At 43.2% G+C, this 25,000-nt stretch overlaps 1 protein-coding gene across 1 annotated transcript in view; it reads right to left on the bottom strand.

Annotated features, from left to right (window-relative positions):
- Window positions 1–25,000, bottom strand: part of LOC308369658 (protein kinase C-binding protein NELL1-like) — a gene marked incomplete at both ends in the record, with an annotated part of 172,183 nt that overhangs the window by 122,531 nt on the left and 24,652 nt on the right. Inside the window, 2 exons of the mRNA XM_080844162.1 lie at window positions 18,195–18,365; window positions 22,393–22,543. Coding sequence (XP_080700288.1) covers window positions 18,195–18,365; window positions 22,393–22,543 — 322 coding nt within the window. The remainder of the gene's footprint in view (window positions 1–18,194; window positions 18,366–22,392; window positions 22,544–25,000) is intronic.

Below are 25,000 nucleotides of genomic sequence, written 5' to 3'. Positions count from 1 at the left end.
ATGATACATGCGTCGGTGACAATGTCAATTGCGCTGGGTGCAAGATAGGGCCCCATGTGTTTCTCCTGGGAGTTAGTGCATCGTACTGAATTGTTCTTCTGTAGTACTGCTTGGCTGTGTGGATGTTACCATACACAGTATATATCCTTGATGTAAAGAATAGGTGGGGTGTTCTACAGCAAGATGTTTAAAAGAACACGATTATAAAGAATATGCTATTGGTGGCATTAATGCATAAACTGTCTATTATAACAATATAGATGTGTACATGGCGAGATTAATCATTTCTACAAGGGACATGGGTTCACTACAATATATATGGACGTGGGTGCAATCAATGGTTCATATTACGTTCGGAAAGTTTGCAATGCGTCGAGTACCTGTGTGAATATTTGGCGAAAGTGAAGGCTGAGATATACTGTATCAACTGCTGATACTATAACTGTTTGAAATGATCCGGTGCCAATATTTGCAATGTTTACCAACTGATTGAATGGAATGTGATCTCCGGTTGGAGGGTTAGATTTCGTCTCTGATCTGGTTCAGTAATTGCGTGGCTGGTTAACCTGTACCGTCTAATGATTTGTGGTTAATTTAACTGAAAATGTGTTATACGAGTTGAAAAAATTATTTCTGTGCGCTGTCTCTGTCTTCTTTCTTCGCCTTTCTCTTATCACTGCTGCCATATCAACGTTTTCAGACTCAATGAAAATGCGCTTCCTGGTTAAGACGTGCTTTTATGAGGCGGAGAATTAGCGCGCAAATCGGAGAGGTGCGCTTGCCAGGCAGTTTAGTAAATACCCCGCAATACATCATAAGCGCACTTATCTTCGCTCCTCCCAAATATTTGCGCATGTTTCCACCCACCTTTCTGTGTCCTCCCCGTCCACACTCACAAAGCGTTAATATGCGCTGCGCCCTGTTAGTAAATACCGTTTGATGTTTACGACCGCTATTTTACGCCAGAAATGGGCGCAATCCTGTTAGTAAATCAGGCCCTGAGTGTATTCACTTCACTAGAGTCATTCTGAACTCAACAGTGAAATGGTTCTGGAGAAACAACTGATCTCAGGCCAGTTAGTTGGAGCCTGTATGTATCTCTCTATATTACCCACGGAGTAGAAGTTTCAAAAGTTATGGCAAAGGTGGATTGGTAGGCGGGGATAATGCTACACTCTCTCCGTGAGCACATTTGGCAGCTTGATGTTCGCTAAGTGTTTTTGTACCTGTCTCCTGGCTGAAGTGCTTTCAGCAGTTTAACCATCAAATGGGACCTGACCCACGTGTTTCTGTACCTGCCTACTGGCTGAAGTGCTTTATGCAGTTTAACTATTTGGACTGTTCTGTCATCATATGGACCCCCCCCCCCCCACACACACACACACACACACACACACACACACACATACACACACACTCACAAACACACACACACACACACACACACACACACACACACACACACACACACACACACACACACGCAGTTTCACAGTAGTGCACCCACTGCCACCTACACAGTAGCACTTGCACGCTCGGCACCAGAGCTCCCCATCTCCCAAGGAGAATGCCCTCTGTTCACTTCCATTACTGAAACAACAGTGATGTTAAGCCTCTTACTTTTACCAGTTCCCACAACTTTATTCAATCTAAGCCTACATTGTGATATTTGAATGTTTAAAAACACAATGTAACCTCTCATCAACCCACCATGTAGGCAAGCGTGTTGCGTGCGACACAAACCATTTTTTGGTGCCTTCACTGTTCCTCTCATTTTCAACTTGCTGTGTCTTTGTCTTTGTCTATTGTCTGCCTCCATCTCTCTACACAAAGTACATTCAGTGTGGAAAGAGATCAGTTCTTATCCAGTGAGCTCAAGTAGAAATGGGAGTTCAATGCATACGTTTCCATTGACTCAGAGAAGTTTTCTAGTTAATGTTATGTTAGCCGGCTAACTATATTGTAAAAAGCATGCTTGAGCATCAGGCTACATTATTCGATAATAACGATAAATAAATATGCGATAAATAAATAAATGTTATATTAATTACTGGACAATAGAGAACTACTCTGCCCATTTACCATTTACAACCCCTATCCATGTTTTTTTTAGGGTTGTCTGTGTGATGTCCGAGTGTGTTTGTCTGCATGCACGCCGCAGCAACTTTCTTTACTTGCATGCGAGCAGTGACTGCGTTGTTGCTGAGGAAAGACGAGGGAGAAAGGGTGTGTGTGCCAGTTGGTGTGTGCCAGGAATTGTTGGAATTTTTGACTCCAACTTTTTGATGCATGATGAGTGAGTAAATGGTCAGGGAAAGGTTAGTAAACAGTGTTTTGTAATTAAAAAGGTGAGTAAACAGCATTTACCCCTACACCCCTGGATACAGGCTTAAAAACATGGTGGTGGTTATCAGTGAGTGTGTTCTGAAGCGAAAGACACTCTCTAAACATTGAAAGAATCTTTCTCTGCTTGTCCATTTTCCATACCTGTTCCACACCTCTCATCAAACCTCCACTAATTGCATTGTAAGAGACTTACTATTTAAAAAAAGGCTGTCTGTATGCTAATTAACAGAAGACTATTTGCTGAAGTATACAGCAGACTCTGCTCATTGTCATCAAACGCTGTGTTGTGTACTTTCATATCTACATTACTGCATACATCAGCAGCCTTTCATTAGGATTACAACAAAGAGACGGTGGCAAACATTAACGATGCATAATATTAGCAGGCCTATGGCAAGGCACTTCTCAGTGTTTACCACGCTCAGTCCAACTGGTTGTTTACTCAGTGAAGCTTGTTTGTACCTGGCCCTGAACCAAACCTGCATCCATGAGAGGCTTCTGTTCCACAGTTATACTGTTTAATAAGCAGATAACACACACACACAAACACACACACACACACACACACACACACACACACACACACACACACACACACACACACACACAAACACACACACACACACACACACACACACACACACACACACTGTTTAATAAGCAGCTAATAAATGAGGAGAAACAACAATATGCTGGTAAGGTCAAGAGAGCCACACTCTGTCACGTGTGGAAAGTGGGAGAGGACAGACCATGGGAGAATTAAAGACCGGGGCAAAAACAAACAGTGTAAGAGAGAGGGAGAAGGAGAGAGAGAGAGGAAGAGAGAGAGAGAGAGAGAGAGAGGCAGCAGGAGTTTCATTCATAACTCCTGAAACGGGGCCAAGTCTATTTTAACATTCCTGCAGTTAACCTTTCGTGTTTCCTGCTTTGGACCTAGATTCCCAGTGAGTGATAGAGAAAGGTTGCGATGGCATCATATCCCTCTTGAAATGAAAATGGAGGGAATGGAGCGGGCGGCGGGAATAATAAAGAACGGCACTGCCAACAACGTGCACACACACACATGTGCGGACACACACACTGCCAACCACGCTGCATTAGGTGCAAATGGATCCGGAGAGCTGGTACAGCATGTTATGGAGGAATAAATCTCCATCTTTGGCTCTGGAAATAACACTTATGGCTGTGAATAATAACAGCCTCCTGGATACAGATGGAGCTCATGGGAGAGGGAGAGGAAGAGACACACACCTGTGATTGCTTTTACACAGTGTGTGCACGGCTCAACAGCTCAACAGCTCAACAGCTCAACAGCTCAACAGCACAGTGTGTGCAAGGCCCCAAAGGAGCACAGGTGCACGCTCAACAGCTCAACAGCTCAACAGCTCAACACCACAGTGTTTCAGAGGGGCCTCAGGGGCCAGCTCAACTGAACACCACGGAACACACTCTGAAGCCTGAAACTGTTCCTGCTAATTTGGTTCCAACTTCCAACAACATGTCTCTCCTCTAGCTGCTGTAACAATTATATATGCACCAGGCGCATGTCTGACAACAAGGGAGATAACACTGGATTTTCCACACTTGTTGCTTCGCATAATCCTCATTTTCCTCTTTCCACTAACACCAGTGGGATTTTGATCCTCCGTACGGTTATTTACATGACCATAGTGTGTCGGGAGAGCAGCACTTTTGAGCTCAGCTCTGACTGATCTCCCTAAAGTCTGTTGGGTTGTAATTACAGACACACACACACACACACACACACACACACACACACACACACACACACACACACACACACACACACACACACACACACACACACACACACACCACCACCCCCACACTCTGTGCAAAATCCACATCACTTCGAGGTTCCAGGCTGCCATGGTGTGAGTCGGAGCTGCTTTGAAGACAGCATAGGCGAACAAAAAGAGAAATGGTCTGGACTAAAGAGAGATTTATGTGTGTGTTCATGAATAATGTGGAAGAGAGAGTCTGCAGGGGATGACATATATGAGCTGACCCGTTCATCTGCTGGCAGCAGCATGTTTCCATTTCATTTGGGCATATTCTGGTGGCTGCTATCTTTCTGGACGCTTGTATAATGGGTAGGGATGGGAACCGAAACCCGGTTCTTGTTTAGAACCGGTTCCTAATGAGCCGAATCTTTGGAATCGTTAGCCAAATTCAAAACCGGGTCTGTAAACGGACCTCTGTGCCGTTTGCGCATGCGCGAACTCTTCCTTTAAAAAATCAGACCGCAGCAGAAATGGCAACTAGACAGAAGCGATCTAAAGTGTGGCTTTATTTCACTCGAACAAATGCAAACATGGTCACTTGTAACGTCTGTACAACATGTATTTCGTCAAAGGGAGGAGGTACATCTACTATGAATAAGCACTTGAGCACACAACATGGTATTAAATTACAAGATTGTCATGTTTTTGACTAACTTACGACGGCGCTTCATCCTTAAGGTAAACTCCTCAAAATGTTTCATCATAACGGTGTTACTCGTGTGTTATCAGCAAACGTTTGCGTTGTCGTGTTAACCATAACTAAACTTAGCATTTAATTGCTTAACAGAATGGGCGATGTTGGACATTGTCATATAACGTAGGCTAGTTTAGCTGTAGAATCTTCTATTTTCAGCCGTTGGCTTGAGGCAGAGGCAGTGCTTGCCTCCCCTCTGTTGGTTCTAGAAAGTTTGCTGATAACACACGAGTAACACCGTTATGATAAAACATTTTGAGGACTTTACCTTGACTTGGTAAGTCAGGGATGAAACGCAAAAGACTCCGTTAATAATGGCGTTGCCTAGCAACGCGTGCAGCTCCCTAGATATGGATACGTTTCTCTTTCAATTCAGTGGCAGCAATAGTTATAAGTTTTAAATATACTGAGTGCCTAGTTTGCGAATCATCTTTGTTCAAATACGTATGTGAGGCATTGTGTGCATGATACAAGTAAGTATGATTCAGTACGTTATTGTGTTTGTAGTGGGTTCTACATTGCTATTAGAAGCGTTAAGCATAATAGTTCGCAATTAGCCATACAACCAAGCAACCTACAAGAAAATATACAGTCCTTCAGTTTACTCAATAACAAGGGCTTCATGTCAGATCAGACAATTCAACGATTTTGTTAGTGCCATTTTATTGCCAGATTTAGTTTATCTCAAGAGTGCAATGAGGGAGGGGTTTAGATTGGACTAACTTAAACTAAACCTGGATGCATTGTAATGTTCCAACAATTATGAGACATTTCCTGAGGTATATCTGCTCTGGAAAAGAAAGATCAGTAGGTAGCAGAGGAAGGGTTGTATAGGGGTTGTTTGCTTTTTCACTCATTCACTCATACACTCATCTATACAGTATAGATAGATGAGTGAAATAGCAATCAACAGTGCTCTGCAATGTCAATGTATAGCTTTAGAGTTGACACTCTCACCACATATGCATTTAAATATTGTTGTTTTATATTTAGTGGCAAGAATGTCTGTTTTTTAATAAAAGTTTTTGGTTATTTATGTAAACATTCTGTTTATGGTGTGTGCAGCATTCTAGAAATGTATATAAAAGAACATTAATGTAAAAAACCCGTTTGTGCTCTTTTTTCACCCCTTACCCAATAAGAATCGATAAGAGAATCGATAAGGAATCGAATCGATAAGCAGGAATCGATAAGGAACCGGAATCGTTAAAATCGTAAAGGTTCTCATCCCTAATAATGGGAAATAACATGAGCAACGCGGCTGAGAGAAATAACACTTGCCACCCCATTAGGCCACACAGAGAGGCTGAGACCGACTGTTAACGTGATCAGATCCTATCATACGTCACCTTTGTGCTAAAGTAGCATTGCCATCATGTCATACAATGCAAAAATACAAGACAAAAATAATCTACCTAGAAAAACAAAGAAAAGTGCACCAGTGCTGGACAGAAATGTTCCCATGAAACAGGTGCCTGACTAGTGAAACACACACACACACACACGCACGCACACACACCAAACACACATCAACAGGTGCCTGACTAGTGAAACACACATCAAATGAATCTTTTTCTCTCGCCACTCCAAGCACTCTCCTTATCCTGCCCTCCTGCAGTGGATGCCAACTTTAGAACACACTTAGAGACGGCGTGCAATCACATCTTGCTCGAGGTGTGTGTGTGTGTGTGTGAACACACTTAGAGTCGGCGTGCAATCACATCTTGCTCCAGGTGTGTGTGTGTGTGTGTGAACACACTTAGAGTCGGCGTGCAATCACATCTTGCTCCAGGTGTGTGTGTGTGTGTGTGAACACACTTAGAGTCGGCGTGCAATCACATCTCGCTCCATGTGTGTGTGTGTGTGTGAACACACTTAGAGTCGGCGTGCAATCACATCTTGCTCGAGGTGTGTGTGTGTGTGTGTGAACACACTTAGAGTCGGCGTGCAATCACATCTCGCTAAAGGATATCTGGCAATCTCTCTGTAACGCCACCAGAAATGCAAGCGTGCCGTTATCATGAAAGGATTTTATCAGCTCATGAACAAAAAGCAGGGCTGACAGACCTGGCAATGGTGTCGACTGAAGCCACACACACACACACACACACACACACACACACACACACACACACACACACCGGGAGAGCGCAGACTCGCCATAATTCCTTTCTGTGGCTGCATTTCCTTCTGCTCTAAAACACATTGTCACTTCCCTTGCTGATCCTGAGACACACACACACACACACACACACACCCACACACACACACACTGCTCTAAAACACATTGTCACTTCCCTTGCTGATCCTGATTGCAAAAAAAAAAAGACAGCAGTGCAGAACCGAAAACATAATCCAGGATGTTCACAGACAGCCTCGAAATTGACTGACTCGATAAAATCAAATGGGAAAGCATTCATTTTAAGAAAAATTACGTTCTGACTCTCTGACGCTCATTTTCACTAAAACGATTCTCTCCCTATTCACCTGTACAGATAAAGTTCAGAGCTGAGTGTAAAACAACCACAATAGCCTGTCAAATGAGAAGACAATAGTATAATTTAAATTGCAATCCATAAGCGGAAAATAAAATGTTCTCGAAATGAATCCTGCTTTACCATCCTGTCTCCTACTGGCCTGACAGCCTACAACTGATTAAACATTCTGGGTCTATTCAGATGAGCTATGAACCATCTTTAGGAAATAGACTTCAGGCTAATAAGGAGGATACAATATACAAGGCTTTTGATTCTGACTGCAGAAACATGCCGCATGGCCCCAGGGAAGCCAATGGCTGACCTTATATCACCCTATACAGTCCAGGCTATACGGATCTGAACCCTAACCCTAACCCTTATATCACCCTATACAGTCCAGGCTATACGGATCTGAACCCTAACTCTAACCCTAATATCTATACGGATCTGAACCCTAACCCTAACCCTAATATCACCCTATATAGTCCAGGCTATAAGGATCTGAACCTATATCACCCAGGGTGATTCACCCTATATAGGATCTGAACCCTAACCCTAACCCTATTTAGTCCAGGCTATACGGATCTGAACCTAGCTTTTTAGCATCAGCTCCTGCGTATGGATTATCAGAGTTTAGGACTTAAACAGGTGTCAAAACAGAGTCTGTCTGTATTACATATTTACATGTGTTATGGAGCCAATATAAAACTGCATGTTACTGTTATTTTTTGAATGGTCTTTTCTAATGAGTTTAATTAGAAACACCTTTTACCATGCATGGAACTCTTATAGTTATCCTTGGGTGCTGGCTGCTTCCCCTTGACTTGTCAATCACTAGCTGGAAGCTCAAGGGGTCAGGAGCCTTTCTGCCCTGCGTACAGTCTCAGCAAGAGACAATCAATTGCAGGAAAGGATTTCAATTTACCCTTCATTGACATTTCAAGTTTTCCTTTATTAAGCGCCATCATGGAGAAGGGCATTTATCAAGGGACACATTTGTGGCTCCTTTTTTATCTGTAGGCCAAAGTCATTTATCCGCTTTTAGTTGTTCTGCTGAGTCTCTGTATTGATCCAGAGGCCTCGGGCCACGCCTAACACACACACACACACACACACACACACACACACACACACACGCCTAATGGGCTGGATTGGACCTCATGCATGATGCAGGAGCCAAAGGGACGCTGGAAAACAGACACTGATGAGTATGTCAGTCAGGGTACGAATACAGAGGTCAGAGTTCTTCAACTATAATTGGTTGGGACCCAGTTTTGCATTACTTAATAACTCTGCCGTGAATAGAATAATCTCTCTCTTTCTCTCTCTCTCTCAATCTCTCCCACCTCTCTCTCTCTTCCTCTCTCTCTCTCGCTCTCTCTCTATCTCTCTCACTCTCTCTCCCACCCCTCTCTCTCTTTCTCTCTCTCTCTCTCTTCCTCTCTCTCTCGCTCTCTCTCTCTCCTCTCTCTCTCACTCTCTCTCCCACCCCTCTCTCTCTTTCTCTCTCTCTCTCTCTCTTCCTCTCTCTCTCTCTTCCTCTCTCTCTCTCGCTCTCTCTCTATCTCTCTCTCTCACTCTCTCTCCCATCCCTTTCTCTCTTTCTCTCTCTCTCTCTCTCTCTTCCTCTCTCTCTCTCTCTCTCTCTCTCTCTCTCTCTCTCTCTGTAACACATGCTAAAAAGGTTTTAAATCTTCTAACAATTTCAGCTATGTTGATGCATCTCTGATAATAAAAGAGCATGATAAGGAAAGGATCATAAAATGAAAAATCTAAAAACTATTTCAGAGACATCGGTGGCCCATTCCAACTTACTACAAATACATTTATATTCCATAAGCAGGTTCTCTTATCCAAAGCAACTTGCAGTATTGTACAGATATAAATTCATATAAGCATGTATGCTTCCTGGAGTCTGGGTATTTAACCCATGGCCTTGTTACTGGCATCTTTTCTCTACTGGCTGAACAATAGGAACAGACTGTATGTCAGCAATACGTTGAAAAATAACAATTACGGAAAGGTTAATAAAGAACTATACCCACAAACCTCATCCCAAAAGGAGTGAAGCAACATAGGTATTTAGGTTGAGATCCAAAGGTACATCATGTGAACTAAGAGAGCAGTGTCCAGGCTTTGGTATCAGCCTTCAAAGCAAAAAGTATTTTCACATCTATTCACATTGTCATATGACAGAAATCAAGAAGTACAGACAGTTGTGGTGATAATGTAATTTACATCGTATTATTCAAAGCAGAGCTTCTTTTTTCCCCTAGCTAAGCTCCATGCCCCTTGATTGAGCTGTCATAAAAGTCATTGGGCGGTGTGTGTGTGTGTGTGTGTGTGTGTGTGTGGGGGGGGGGGGGGGGCGCTGAGAAGAAGGGAAGCAAGAGATGGGGGAGAGAGAGAGAGAGATAAAGTGATGAGATATGAGAGAGAGAGAGGGAGAGAGAGAGATAGAGATGTGAGAGAGAGAGAGAGAGATAAAGTGATGAGATATGTGCAAACTCAGGTCTGTCTTCACTTCAGAGCTTTCATTTCATTTAACGCTCCATTATCCCATAATGACTCTCCTCTTCACCTAATTATGTCCGTCCGCAGGAGTTGTGACTGCTGCTTGTTCCTCTCTGTTAGCCCGGTTAGGGAAGTGAAGAGAACGTTTATATATCCCACTGCTTTGAGTAATGAACAATGGATAACGCCTTTCCTTGGCAACAATGCAGTGCCGAATCTACTTCTGGACGATCATAACACGTGAAAGTTATCTGGGGGGAAAACGTGCCTCGTGGCCAAGCCGGGGATATTGTCGAACTTGCTCACGGAGACTTAATGGGTGTAAACCACACACACACACACACACACACACACACACACACACACACACACACACACACACACACACTCACGGAGGCTTGATGGGTGTAATTCCCGCATCACGAGCGGGCCGTGCCGTCCTGCATGCTGATGCTGGGTAGTCGGGCAACGAGCAGCCATGTGCATAATGGATGATAATTCAGTGTAATAACACTGTGACATGACCCTACCACACACACACACACACACACACACACACACACACACACACACACACACACACACACACATACACACACACACACACATACACACTGTGACCTGACCCTACCACACACACACACACACACACACACACACACACACACACACACACACACACACACACACACACACACACACACACACACACACACACACACACACACACACACACACACACACATCGCAAGAACACACACACACACACACGCACACACAGTGTGACCTGACCCTACCACCCACCAGACTAAAGCTTTCTCTAACCCACATGTTCGCACACTGGCAGACACATATAAAAAGGTAGGTGGTAAAACTACTAAAACACTAAAGAACAACACTCCTCGCATTACCTGTGAGAATTTTATATTTTTTATTTTGCTTGGGTATAAGGTTTGTTCTTACTGTGTAATGGGGTTTCTCAAGGGCTAGAGCAACATGTTGTGATCTATGGAACTTTGTAAACACTATTTGGTGCTGGTCAGACATATTTTACTCTAGGTTGCTGAGTTATTGACTCTTAAGTGGCAGCTCTGTACACGAACAGGAAGACAGTTAATTACAGTTAACATGTTGCACAGTATCAATTATGTATGACTCCTTGTATTGTGTGTCAAGCCCATTAATAATTAAATACATATAATTGACTACTATTGGAAGTCACTATCGTGTCATGTTCAAACATCATCGCTTCTTAACTGTCCTGTTTTTCTTACAAGCAATGCATGTACTGCCAACCTGTGGATAAACCTGTGGATGCACTCATTAAAAGCAGAAACATAATTTGAAGACATAAAAAGCGTTAATGGTGGTGAGACAGAATCGTTGACAAGAGCGGTCAATAATTCCTCATTACCTCTGGGGCTCGGTGAGTAAATGACCCAACATGGGAAATCATTTGGGCTACTGTGTGCTCTCACACACACTCACACCCCCCCCACCCCCACCACCACCACCACCACCACCACCACCAACACACTTATCCATCAGCCAAGGGCCTGCATTGATTATATTCTAAACAGCCTCTTGTGTACATGAACTGTGTACAGAGAGAGAGAGAGCTGTCTCACAGGTCAAGTGAGCTTGCCTCGTCCGTTTACCTCCCACTGGAGTCGAGGACTGTGCGGACACTCTCTGGGAATCGCAAGGGGTGTTTTTCGGACGAGGACGTGAGGGAGCAGAGAGAGCAAAGGGCCGTGACTCAGACGTCTCATTTGAATTTCAGATCAATTCCTCCAGTAAACACTGGTAATAGGAATGGATCTGCCACAGGTATCTTCCCACAGAATGTTTGCACAAATATGCTTGCAGATAGTTACACTGATTACTTTAAACATCCGTGCTGTTCGCCATTGAGTGTAGCCCCTATCAACTGGCAAGCATTAACATCGTTTGAAACACTGTCCACACAGGTGTTGTGTAAGGCTATACATCTTATGTCAATGTGTCTCAAACAGAAAACAGAAAATGGTTTGATGAAACCCGAATCTTGCAATTCAAACCAATAATGTTCACACTAAAGTTGTTTTGGGGATTTGTAAACAGACACTGGATGAAATAGGGGGGAATTGTTTACAGTATACTGCACAGCACACTAGGAGACGCATCTAGTAGTTACACAAGGGGCAAACACAAACAAATGATTGTTGTGAGCCCACTTAAAAAGAGCCCTGAGGGAAACACATCACTATGAAAGAGAAGTTCCTCTTTTCCTGTGGACAGATCCCCAGTCCCTGCTTCATGTTATATTACTTCTCCATTTGCCATTGTTTATGGCCAAACAATCCCCCCAAAAAGGCATGCCTGCCTGCCAGGCAATTCATAAGGTTATATTAGGGTTTAATAGAGCGCCCAGCTTATTTCCTTCCATAGCCGTTGCTAGCCTGCAGCTCATCTCCCTGCAGAGGCTTGCCTCAGAGAGCTCCTATGCAGGGGCCTCCTGCTGAAACTGCCAATGCATGTGACAGGCAGAGCAAAGGCTATCACTCTAATTAACAATCTGAAATTAGGACCACAATGCAGGCTGATTCCCATGGACACTTGGGTAATGGAGTCTTCAGGCTTAACTGGGAGATAACCATTTCAAACTGAGATGCGTGCTTTATCAAGATGTTCACAGATAACAAAGACACCGAGAAATGACCATACACTCAAAAAACAAACACACACAAACACACAACACACACACACACACACACACACACACACACACACACACACACACACACACACACACACACACACACACACTCACACAAACACACACACACACACACACACTCACACTCACAAGCACAAACACAGTATTAATTAACTTTAAAAGTATCTATTTTACAAGTCAGACTGGGTAAACTATTCAAATGAATGCCGTGATACCCAAGAGACCACAACATGAGGGGGAGAGCATGCTTACGGTGTTATATAACCCTAAACATTTTAAACACTGTTAAGCACTCCAAAACTCTATTCATCCCACAGAACTTTGACTCAGTGCTTGGCTCTAGGACAGATCAGAAATGGGTCTTTGTGCAAGGGATGATCAAGAGAGTGCATGAAGCCATCGGGGCGTTTTAAGCTGAAGCAGCCCCAGCCTTTATTGTACATGTCACCACCTACCACAGCCCATCCTTCTCCACAGGCCCACAGCCACACACACACACACACACACACACACACCACACACACACACACACACACACCACACACACACACACACACCACACACACACACACACACACACCACACACACACACACACACACACACACACACACACACACACCACAGGCCCACAGCCACAACACTGCAGAGCGCCATGCTGTAGATCAATGCGCAGCAATCAGCATGAGAATGGCAGATTACTGCGGCGTTATTCATTATATTTCCACAATATTTTATCATCTCGCACATTGGCACTCAGCTTGGGAACACCCACGCACAAGTACGCTGGGTTAGAAAGACTGAAAGTTAACACCTGCAGTGTCAAATCAAACACAAATGAGGGTTGAAACTGACAGCTAAAAGAGCACAGGATCAAAAGAAATGGATGTATTACAGGCTGTTACTCAGACAAAACAGTCATTTAAGCTTATTCAGTGTGTATTTGTACGTGAATGAAAGTTTTCTGAATATCTTTCCACCACAGTATGTGTATAAGACAAATTCCAAGCAGACAATGAAAGAAAAAATGGCTAATGTCAATTTCCAATTTCCAAAGTATATATATATTTATATGACAGGACATTCTTTTTTCTAGCATAGATAGACAAAGGAATGGTAATGTATTCCTGGTTGCCAAGATACAAGAACAATCTTTCACATGCAGCTGACCTCATACTTGCAGGAGGAATCAAATTTCATATTTCCAAAGTTTATATATTAATAATAAACTTCTAAAATGCTCAAACGAAATTACTGTAATGAAATATCAAACAGTTTGAAAAGATCACTTTGAAGCCCACTTTGCTGGCCTAGCCTTCTGGAAAACACATAGTGCACAGCCAACAGTTCTGCTTTAGCTGCGAGTCTTTTAGACCTCTTCTTCATCTACAGTGTTAGCATGAGGTCGTTCTAAACTGTTCTACAGTCCATTAATCCAAAGAGTCACATGTATGTGTGAATACTGTCTATGCCATGCTTGAGTGTGTGTGTTTGTGCTGTGTGCGTGTGTGTGCTGTGTGTGTGGCCGTGGGGCGCAGGCAGGGTGTGTTTTAATGTATGTGTGAATACTGTCTATGCCATGCTTGAGTGTGTGTGTGTGTGTGTGTGTGCTGTGTGTGTGGCCGTGGGGCGCAGGCAGGGTGTGTTTTAATGTATGTGTGTGAATACTGTCTATGCCATGCTTGAGTGTGTGTGTGTGTGTGTGTGCTGTGTGCGTGGCCGTGGGGCGCAGGCAGGGTGTGTTTTAATGTATGTGTGTGAATACTGCCGATGCCATGCTTGATTTCAGTTACATGCATTCTTTCATAACATGTCGGACATGTTGACTAATCCTCTGCTATCTGATACACCTATCTTCACTGTGCAAATAAAGACAAGTGAGATGGTGGATGATGGAGTCTCCTATACATGAAGACGAGAGAGATGGGATTGAGTCCCACAGCGGCTGAATCTTCAGGTAATTAAAGAGCCTGCAGCATGAGATATGCATACAATTACCATATTTACCATGTTTATAATATTTAATATACAATATATTAAAATCCATCAAAATTACAATAATTGCATTCCAGACCATTTAAGCACATTTCAATCAGCACCTCAAGCCTACGTGGGTTTGTTTACTTGTTTACTTTAACATTTATAAATAACCATGTGGGAGACCACCTGGGACTTCAGAGGATTTAGAGAATTATCTTCTTCTTTTGTCCTTCTGTCAATAGAAATGCAAGTTTTCTCTGAGGTGTATTCACTTATCCATATTTGCTCCTAACTTCAGAGAGCATATAAAAGAGTGTATGTATAGAGAGCGTTTGTTGCAGGTGTATTCTGTCTAAAGCCCCAAATGATTGAAACAGTGAGAGTGAGTGAGAGAGAATATAATAAAACGAGTGTATGTAAAGAGAGTGATTGTTGTAGGTGTATTTTATCTAAAGCCCCAAATGAATGAAACAGTGAGAGTGAGTGAGAGAGAATATAATAAAACGAGTGTATGTAAAGAGAGTGATTGTTGTAGGTGTATTTTGTCTAAAGCCCCACATGAGTGAAACAGTGAGAGTGAGTGAGAGAGAATATAAATTAGAGGAGGTGAGAACTGCTCCTGAAACAGCTTTACTGGAGCAGGACAATGTTGTGGAGGAAGAAACTGGATGCTTAGAAATCTGCGGCAGATGAGTTACGAAGCACTCAACTAAATGTTCATAATTAGTCAGAATTATAATTAAATCATAACATGACACTTGGCCAGCGATCAACAAAAACGCAAAAACAACAACGTATTATGCCTTTGAACAGGAGCTATGAGGGATATATAAATACATACAACATGCACACCGTCCATACAGGTTCTGGGAGGCATTATAAAGGCATACTGTCTGTTTGTATACAGACCATAACCCTAACCCTACTGTATGTACTAACTCTAAACTTGTCACTTGTCATGCCATTGTTTTCTAACATTACCTGCAGAATCATTCAGTCGGCATGGTACATTCTCTGTTCCTCGCCGGGGGACTAAGGAGGACATATTATAGCTTCCTTTCTTGCTATAGGCCTGCAGTTATGAAACTAGAAAAGGCATTGTCCTTATGCTATGTAGCCATGGAGACAGTTACCAAACATCTAACACAACTTTACAATTAACAATTGAGGCCGAGAATGTAAGGATGAGTAAATGGCACTCACAGTGACACTCTAGTTGTAGTGTACTCACAGTAACACTCTAGTTGTAGTGTACTCACAGTAACACTCTAGTTGTAGTGTACTCACAGTAACACTGTAGTTGTAGTGTATTTGCAACATTCACATGCATGTCATGTATCTGCACTGCTTTAGGGAAAACACCACAACAAACTGCCATCTATCTCTCTGCTTTCCTGGGCTTTAGAGGTTTGCTGTGTCCTTTCCACAAAGAAACCGCCTTTGAACGGCAAGGATATGGCAAATAAAGAGCAACCTTCAAATTGCTTTTGTGCTTACTAGCTGCAACCACACACATTGATAAACACCTTTAAAATCCCTATTTGGAGCTAAACACTGTTTACACTGTTTCACTAACGCTTCAAATCAGTGTAGCCATTGGACCAGTTCTAAGCATGCATCAATTAACATGTGGGTTGAACATACAGGGGGCAGAGGGAGTGAGAGTTCAAGACCAGTGCAGGTGTTTTTCACAAACACCTCCAGAAATGTGCCATGAAGCAGCAGCACTCAAACCGTCTGCAGGCTGTCAGAATGTGTGTGTGTATGTGTGTGTGTGTGTGTGTGTGTGTGTGTGTGTGTGTGTGTGTGTGTGTGTGTGTGTATGTGTGTGTGTGTGTGTGTGTGTGTGTGTGTGTGTGTATGTGTGTGTTTGTGTGTGTGTGCCATGAAGCAGTGCACTATAACTGTCTGCAGGCTGTCAGAGTCTGACAAACGCATACGATCCTGAACACAAATATTTCCCATCGTAACACCACGAGGCTAATCAGTTTTCTCAAGTCGCAGCGACACATGCTCCTCCGCTGATAAACCTGGCAGGCAAGAAACACTCCAAATATCACACCCCTTTTGTGTCGAGGCTTATATCACCGCACCTGAAAAGACTCGGCGTCACAGGCTTAGCATGGGAGGGATTATCGAGGCATAAAGGTGTGTGCAGCTATGGTGGTTACATCACTGTCGCCCCTGCACTGGCTGTTCAATGGCAGGCAGAGGAGGCGAGGCGGCACAAATCCAGCCCTTTGTGTTCCATTTTGAACCACCGATTGAAACTAGCACTGGAATCCTCAACCAAAGGTGTATTTAAACCGCACTGGAATCCTCAACCAAAGGTGTATTTAAACCGCACTGGAATCCTCAACCAAAGGTGTATTTAAACCGCACTGGAATCCTCAACCAAAGGTGTATTTAAACCGCACTGGAATCCTCAACCAAAGGTGTATTTAAACCGCACTGGATCCTCAACCAAAGGTGTATTTAAACCGCACTGGATCCTCAACCAAAGGTGTATTTAAACCGCACTGGATCCTCAACCAAAGGTGTATTTAAACCGCACTGGAATCCTCAACCAAAGGTGTATTTAAACCACACTGGAATCCTCAACCAAAGGTGTATTTAAACCGCACTGGAATCCTCAACCAAAGGTGTATTTAAAGAGGGCAACATAATGGAAGGAACAAATGAGAGGCTGATGGGTGGCTTGAAACAATCTTGGAAATGTAAGTGATTAGTTTCAAAGGGAGCTCCTGGCTGATTCAATATTCATTAAAACTGCTAGGGGGATTCCTGGACTCATACGGGTCACATCTACAAAGTGCAGCGTGCCTGTTCACATGAATAAAAACATCCACGACTCTCAGCAAAGTCTCCATGCTAGAGGAGGAAGCAGGAGATGTAACATCTACTTCCATTGCACACACACACACACACACACACACACACACACACACACACACACACACAGGATAGAGGATGAAGCACGAGATGTAACATCTACTTCCATTGCTTTGGACAAATGCTGCAACTTCTGTACCAACAAAAGCCTTTTTCAAATCAGAGAACAAAAGGCTGAATGCACTACACACCTTGTCGAAATAAACGTATTTTTATGCATTTTATGCATGAAAAGTGCATTAAGCCTTTGTCCACAAAATGAGAAGCACAACATTCAATTCAGTATGTGACATGAATCATCCATTTTGTATTCTGTGCACAAAAGTCTGCTCTCTACATATTTTGTGGACACAATACTAACACGCTTGTGTTTTTCATGGACAAATGGTACATTATGGTGTTACATGGTTTTATAACAAATAAATGCCCTCAAAATGTGTTATATGGAATAAGGTGTGTTACATTTGGCACACTTGGGGCTCAATACAATACTGCAATTAACTAAAGACCATAGGAATACTGCTGCAGTCATACTATCAGAGCCAGCTAAAAAAAACACCCATTACTAATCTCCCTGGGGCATCAAATGAATCACCTTTTTGCAAAGCACTGCAACTTGCTATTTCTCAACTGTGCATCCCCAAAGCAATAGGGAGGACCAAGTCATTCATTCAGCTCAAGTGGAGATTTGGGAGGAGGGGGTAAAAACCCTCTGAATCTGTATTGTGCATCTTTCAACCACGTTTCAATAGCCAATGTTGCCCTTACCTGTTGCAGTCGACATGGATCATGAGATGGGAGGCGCTGATGGACAGGGCGATCTTGTGCCACTGCCCGTCGGCCAGCCGGTAGGGGAAGGACTCGGAGCGCGGCTTCCCTTTGAAGCGGTAATGGTAGCGCAGCTCCTCCCTCACGCCACTGCTCTCCAGCTCAAAGTAGCTGCGGAGAAGAACAAGTCAGACACGGGATTGAGAGACTTCAGAGGATAGAAGACACATACATCACACACACACACACACACACACACACACACACACACACACACACACACACACACACAAACACAACCACAAGCTTCAGAGGATAGAAGACACAAAAAGGGCATCCAGCATTTCCTGCGGTAAAAGATTACAGAGGCTTCTAAGTACATCAGTGACAAATAGACACAAAGATGTGTTATCACTGTGTGTGTGTGTGTGTGTTGAAAATGAAGAGCTAGAATGAAGGGATTGTGTCTTTACCGCCACTCCATCATGGTGTATTGGTGCACCTCCACACACCCCTCATCCATATTAATGGTCACACAGACGAACGTGGCAGCAGAATACCACGAGAAGCTTTAGAAAATGACATTTATCTTTGTATCTTTGTCATATTTCTCTACAGTATTTGCAAAGAAATGTAAACCAAAGTAATTGACCCAGAAAATAGAAACTATTTCACACATAATTACAAAAGGTCCACGAAAAATGCAGCCTGGCCAGTCGTGAGTCGTGACTGCTGAAAGACGAGGCCAAGAGTATCAAACAGGGGAGAGCACCATCAAGAGCCTTTAGTGCCGCACGCTGCAGATAGCTGTGCCAGCGACAGGGTCATCAGAGCAGGACCGTCATGGGAACCAGCCCATCTGAACTACAACTGGACTACAGAGGCAGGGTCATCAGAGCGGGACCGTCATGGGAGCCAGCCCATCTGAACTACAACTGGACTACAGAGGCATGTCATCAGAGGGGGACCATCATGGGAGCCAGCCCATCTGAACTACAACTGGACTACAGAGGCATGTCTCAAGAACACATCTACCATCCATCCTAAGAGCTATGGCCTTTTTATTTATTTATTTTTTTGCTGTTCCTGCTGGGATGGCCAGGAATAGCAGCACAGCTGTGGTGAGGCTTTGGAATATCAATCTTTTTCTTGAATCACTCCAGGAGGACAACACGGGTGCCACTGCCTGTGAGACCTCAGCCTGCAGAGGCACACATGCCATCAGACAGCTCACTGAAAAATGATTTTGCAATTCGCAGAGCCTGCCTTAGATGATTACAGTTACATCAGGTGGGTAGTTCTGGGAACCTTACCAAAATGTCTTTTAAGGACAAAGAAATTAAAGTTTCATTTCGGATTCAACAATTCACATTACAATGAACACAAAAATTGCATCAAAAGTCATTTTATGGACTTATGTATGATTATGTAAGATTTACGTATCTCCATCTTATTTCAAGTTGACAAAATGAACAGTGATTCTGTGATTATGTCTGTACTCATAAACGCCTAGAGTGCAGTTGAGTTGAATGAAGCTCAATTTAAATGTTTCACCTAACCAAATGACCTCTGTCTTTTTCAACAGTTTCCATAGTAACCAAGGCACCCTCCTGTGCTGCGATTACATTCATATTAAACAATTAACACTGAATTAGCAGGGATCTCTGGGAACGTGCTTTTTCAAGAGACATTAAATTAAAAGTATATAAAGAACATCAAAGGGTGCTTTTAGCTCAGAAATCTCATTTTAGCTCAGAAGGATATAGCAAATCCACAGAGCTCTCCAAAATCCAGAGACTGAACATGGATAGACTATTCACTAGTAGACATGGCTTGGATGTTTGTGGTGAAAACATTTGCTCCTATAAAAAGGATGTTTTAGGAATTTACACAGAATTATTTCTAACATACAGTCGATATTCCGTATAACTCAACTTCAAAAATCATTACAAATGGCCATGTATCCCATTTTTGTGTCACAAATTCCAAAACACTTTCCCAAAAACCTGCAGAGGCCAGAGGTGGAGGCGCTTTTGAGGCGGATCATCAGAGGCACTTCCGTTCTTTCCTGGGAGAGTGGAGCGGATCGGAACAGAGCAGAGCGGAGCTACAAAATGTTGCCTGAGCGAGGAAGTGCCCTTTGTTCTGCTGAGCCGTTGGTGGCAGAGGCGTGTGCCTCCACACTGTGACCTGAACACACGGCTCACACTGTGTTAAACGTACACAATAATAATAATAATATGTGCTTCCACACTGCAACATGAGCACACGGCTCACACTGTGTTAAACATACACAATAATAATAATATGTGCCAGAGGGGAGAATGTGTGCATTTCACTTTAGATCTGGCTGTACTTGTAGCAGTTGTGTGCTTCAGATCCCCACTGTGAAAGGTAAGGGGTCTCTTGTGATGCATGAGCGCTGTTATCAACAGAGTAAGACTACAGTGGGAGGTAGGGGGGCACATTTGCATGTACATATAATCCAAACCCTTTATGCTTCATCACCACCCCCCATGATCCTACTACACACTGAACACATGCTGGGTGCGAAGGTGTAGGTCATGTGGTGAAAACACCTGCATCCCTTTGAGCTATTAACAAACCTTTGCTAACCTTAAACCTTTGTGGGGCACAGTTTGATTGGCCTGCAAGTTGCAAAGGTTGCAAAGGCAAGGTCCGCCCACAAGCAGCAATCACTAATTTATCTGAGCGAAATCAGCTTGGAACTTCCATAGCATACACAACATCTCAGACACAGATGCCTCGTTTGAGTCAATTTAGACAAAAACATGCAAGGCAGTTTGCTATTTTCTTGGAATGTGCATCTTTGCTTTGAACCTTTTAAACCTTTTGAACCTTTCCATTATTGTTATGTACCATGTGGGCCAGTGAGTGTCAATCAAGCCCTGTTGAGTCTGAGAGACAAACTGACTGATGTGTGAAAGACTGCAGGCTTCCACAGCTTCAACCCAGCACTCGACTCTTTCAGTTGCCACTGTCAGCAGAGAGAATGCTAATCAGTGTTGTTAGCCGGCGCTCATTCCTCAGCATTTCCAGTTCTGGATGAAGATTAGTGATGCATTGCATCAGCTTGTTCCAAAATTAAACAAGGTCACGCAAGTAAGTCAAGATTGATTTGCTGTCTTGTTGGCTGACACGTCTGGCAATCTCATATCTGCTTAAAATAGATAAAAGGTGACAGTTGTTGGACTTTTAGAATATTTGATTCTGCTACAAACAGTTGTTTCAGTTATAAACATTCTTGGCTCATTTAACAATAGTTATTTTTATAAATTCGCTTTGATATTTCAACATGTTTCCAGATTTTGCTGAATATGTGAGCAGAATATGTTATAGGTAGAATATCTGTGGAGGGGGAGGGGGCGTGGCAGTGGCGGTTACAAACACGCACACGCATGCAGGCACATCAGTGGGCCGCAAATTACTTTCTAGTCAGAATGGTGGTCCCTGGGACAAAACCAGTTGAAAACCCCTGCATTAGCCAATCAGAACACTTGTTCTGTCAATGCCATATAATAATTCCCTTTACTGTTTACCAGCTGGACATTAGGTGTAAAATTATGTTTAGTGCATACAGACAACTGAAATGAATACACATTGGTAGAACTGGCAGGACTTGTACAATAACAACCATCAAAGAACTCTGTTGGAATGTGGGCGATAAATGACCATGTCATAACAGTATTATAAATTAATGTTTGAAGCCAATGACAACATTAAAAAACAAAAAACATTTTCTTGACAAGCAGTACATTGTCTGCCTGAACCACTAAAACCTAATTTGCTATTAATATTGCTGACAACAAATACATTTAGCTTGGCATCCTGCTCATGAACTTTAATTGACTCTGTTTATTTCTCTAAATCCTACAGTTGAAAAAGGATTGCAAACACCCACACACTGGCACTTTCATCCAGCTATACTGAATGAGGACAGAGAAACGCCAGACAAACAGTCAGAGCCCCATTAAGTCAAAAAAGACTTTTCTCTAGATCCACTTTCAGTCTTTGGTTAAGGTTGGAGACCATGACAAACATTTACCACAGAAAAAGACATCTGTTTTTGTTATAACAACCATCACCTGTGCTCAGACTTGTGGATGGAGAACACACACACACACACACACACACACACACACACACACACACACACTCACACACATGTAACCCTTACCTGTGCTCAGACTCGTGAATGGAGAACAGGACTCCTGATGTCGACGGCTTCTGTTGTATCGTGGCCATGAAGGTGAACTCTGTTCTACTCCTGAAGAGCTCCAGCAGCTTGTCTGTGATGCGCACCGGCGCGTGAACCGCTCTCCCCACATCTGAAATCACACAATGACAGGACATAAGAACACAACGTCTCCCCGCATCTGAAATCACACAATGACAGGACATAAGAACACAACGTCTCCCTGCATCTGAAATCACACAATGACAGGACATAAGAACACAACGTCTCCCTGCATCTGAAATCACACAATGACAGGACATAAGAACACAACGTCTCCCCGCATCTGAAATCACACAATGACAGGACATAAGAACACAACGTCAACCAGGCTGACCAGAGACAGATGGAAGAATACTCTTTGAGATATGAAATCACACAATGACAGGACATAAGAACACAACGTCTCCCCGCATCTGAAATCACACAATGACAGGATATAAGAACGAAACGTCAAACAGGCTGACCAGAGACAGATGGAAGAATACTCTTTGAGTTTGTTAGATTCTGGTGTATTTCTCATGTACAGATCTTAAAGTGTAAGTTTGGCCCCGAATTCCTGTAAGGTTAATAGGTTACCATAAGTGTACCACATCATATGGTTCTCTATGAGAAACAGCTCCAGTGTCCATAAGATGTCTGCTTAGGCCCCTCTGTGTGTGTGCTGTGTGGCATTCCTCAAAGGCGCCCATTCTATCAGGCCCAAGGGCAAGGGCATCAATGAGCTCATGAGACTGTTTACGTGTTCATATGTGTGTGTGTGTAATCCTTTGGTAGAGATGTTATACATTCTATTTGGCTTACGTAATTATACTGGTTAAATTGGGCTGCACGCTAGACTCAGGTCGATCAGAGCAACCCGGGGATCAGAGCAAGAACCACGAGAGACGACACCATCTCCTCTCCAGGACGGATCCACGCAGGCTTGCGTGTGCCCTGAAAGAACTCTGTTATACTTAGGCTCAGAAAAGTACTTAGTGATATTTCTTGTCTGCTACAATAAATATCTTTGGCTCTGATCCGAACCATCTCAGCTTCCTTGATTGAGACTCCACTCTACAACCAACGAGAACCACCTTTTGTAGTTAAGAGTATTAGACTAAATATAGAGAGAATCTTACAGTGGTGCCGAGAACCCGGCTTCTACTGGTTGCGACGTGACCTGTGAACTACCTGACGACCCGAGGACGGCGCATTCCTGAAGTAGGCCCAGCCAGACGGACGGAAAGATCGCTCCAACACCGACACCACGGAGGACTCTGCCGTGCCCGACTGCTGACTGCCAAGGCGTGGCCCCTGGGAACAAGGTGACGTTCACTGACCTCACTTTGCTCCATTACGAAGTTAAAGAACTAGTTTAAATTCAGTCTGTTTGGCCTTTTCTTTTTTTTAGACTGCTATTCAGTTAAAACAAAAAAGAGTGGAAATGTTGTACCATCAAGGATCTGATATTTTTGAAGATTAACCTGTATCAGTGATTCAAGCGCTGGGGTCTCTGATACATGCTGTGTTTGTTATAAATGTTTGTTTGATATAGCTATTTGGTTGTGTGCACACTAACTCTATCAGTCTCGCCGTATTCTGTAGAGGGTGTTGGACGTCAGGCTCGGAGTTTTACTTCGAAAGTCGATGTATAATTTGTTCTTGTGTTTAGACTACAGCGGTTGCTTACGTGTCCTGAACTAAACTAGGCCTGGTTGGGTGAAGGCTGTTTCTAGGATTAGCTGGTTCTAAGACTGGAAACCGTTTGTGACAATTGTTTTCTGAAGGCTTGGATAGATTTACAGTCGAGGTATACAGGATCGCGATTAAAATAAAAAATCCACAGAACAAATTAAAGTCTTCCCGCTATCTAACCTCCCTCTTCTCACCTACTCTGTAACACAGACGTGAAATTTTGCCAGTCCAGTGAATGTCAATCTCAGACAAAGTGGATACATGCAAGCCATTGTAAATTAGTTGATGCACCAACTGACTGAGATTGACATTCACTGGACTGGCAAAATTTCACGTCTGTGTTACAGAGTAGGTGAGAAGAGGGAGGTTAGATAGCGGGAAGACTTTAATTTGTTCTGTGGATTTTTTATTTTAACGGAGGGCTTAGTTGCAAAAGTGCAAAAGGAGATTAGGGAATTAAAGTGCAGGTTTCTCCTCTATCCTCTCGAACCAGTCCAGGTGAGATGTTGGTATAGGTTTTTGGTGGTACAACTTCCTAGATTAGAATCACACTTGCTTATTGCTATAAATGTGTTTACTGTAATCGAGATGAATGTTTAGTTGTTTAGCATTAAAGCATGCCATAACTGTGCTAGAGTAACATAACTGTGTTAGATTAACAAATTGATTGAAGGCTAGCAATTGCCTTCCCCCCAACTGATACTGCTCTTGTTCTTTAAATCCTATGTACCCCGTGGCTGGAAACCTGGAGATCGTCATCACGACTGAGATCCTGAGATAGTTTGGCTATCTGCACCATCTGAACTGTGTTGCCATCTTCTGAACTTTCCACACCACGAACTGTTACCCTCTCCACCAGCCATCCCCGGAGAAG

Source organism: Sprattus sprattus, assembly GCF_963457725.1.
Source record: "Sprattus sprattus genome assembly, chromosome: 8".
Lineage (NCBI taxonomy): Eukaryota > Metazoa > Chordata > Actinopteri > Clupeiformes > Clupeidae > Sprattus > Sprattus sprattus.
Note: the sequence above shows the minus strand (reverse complement) of the source record. Positions and strands in the feature narration are given on the sequence as shown.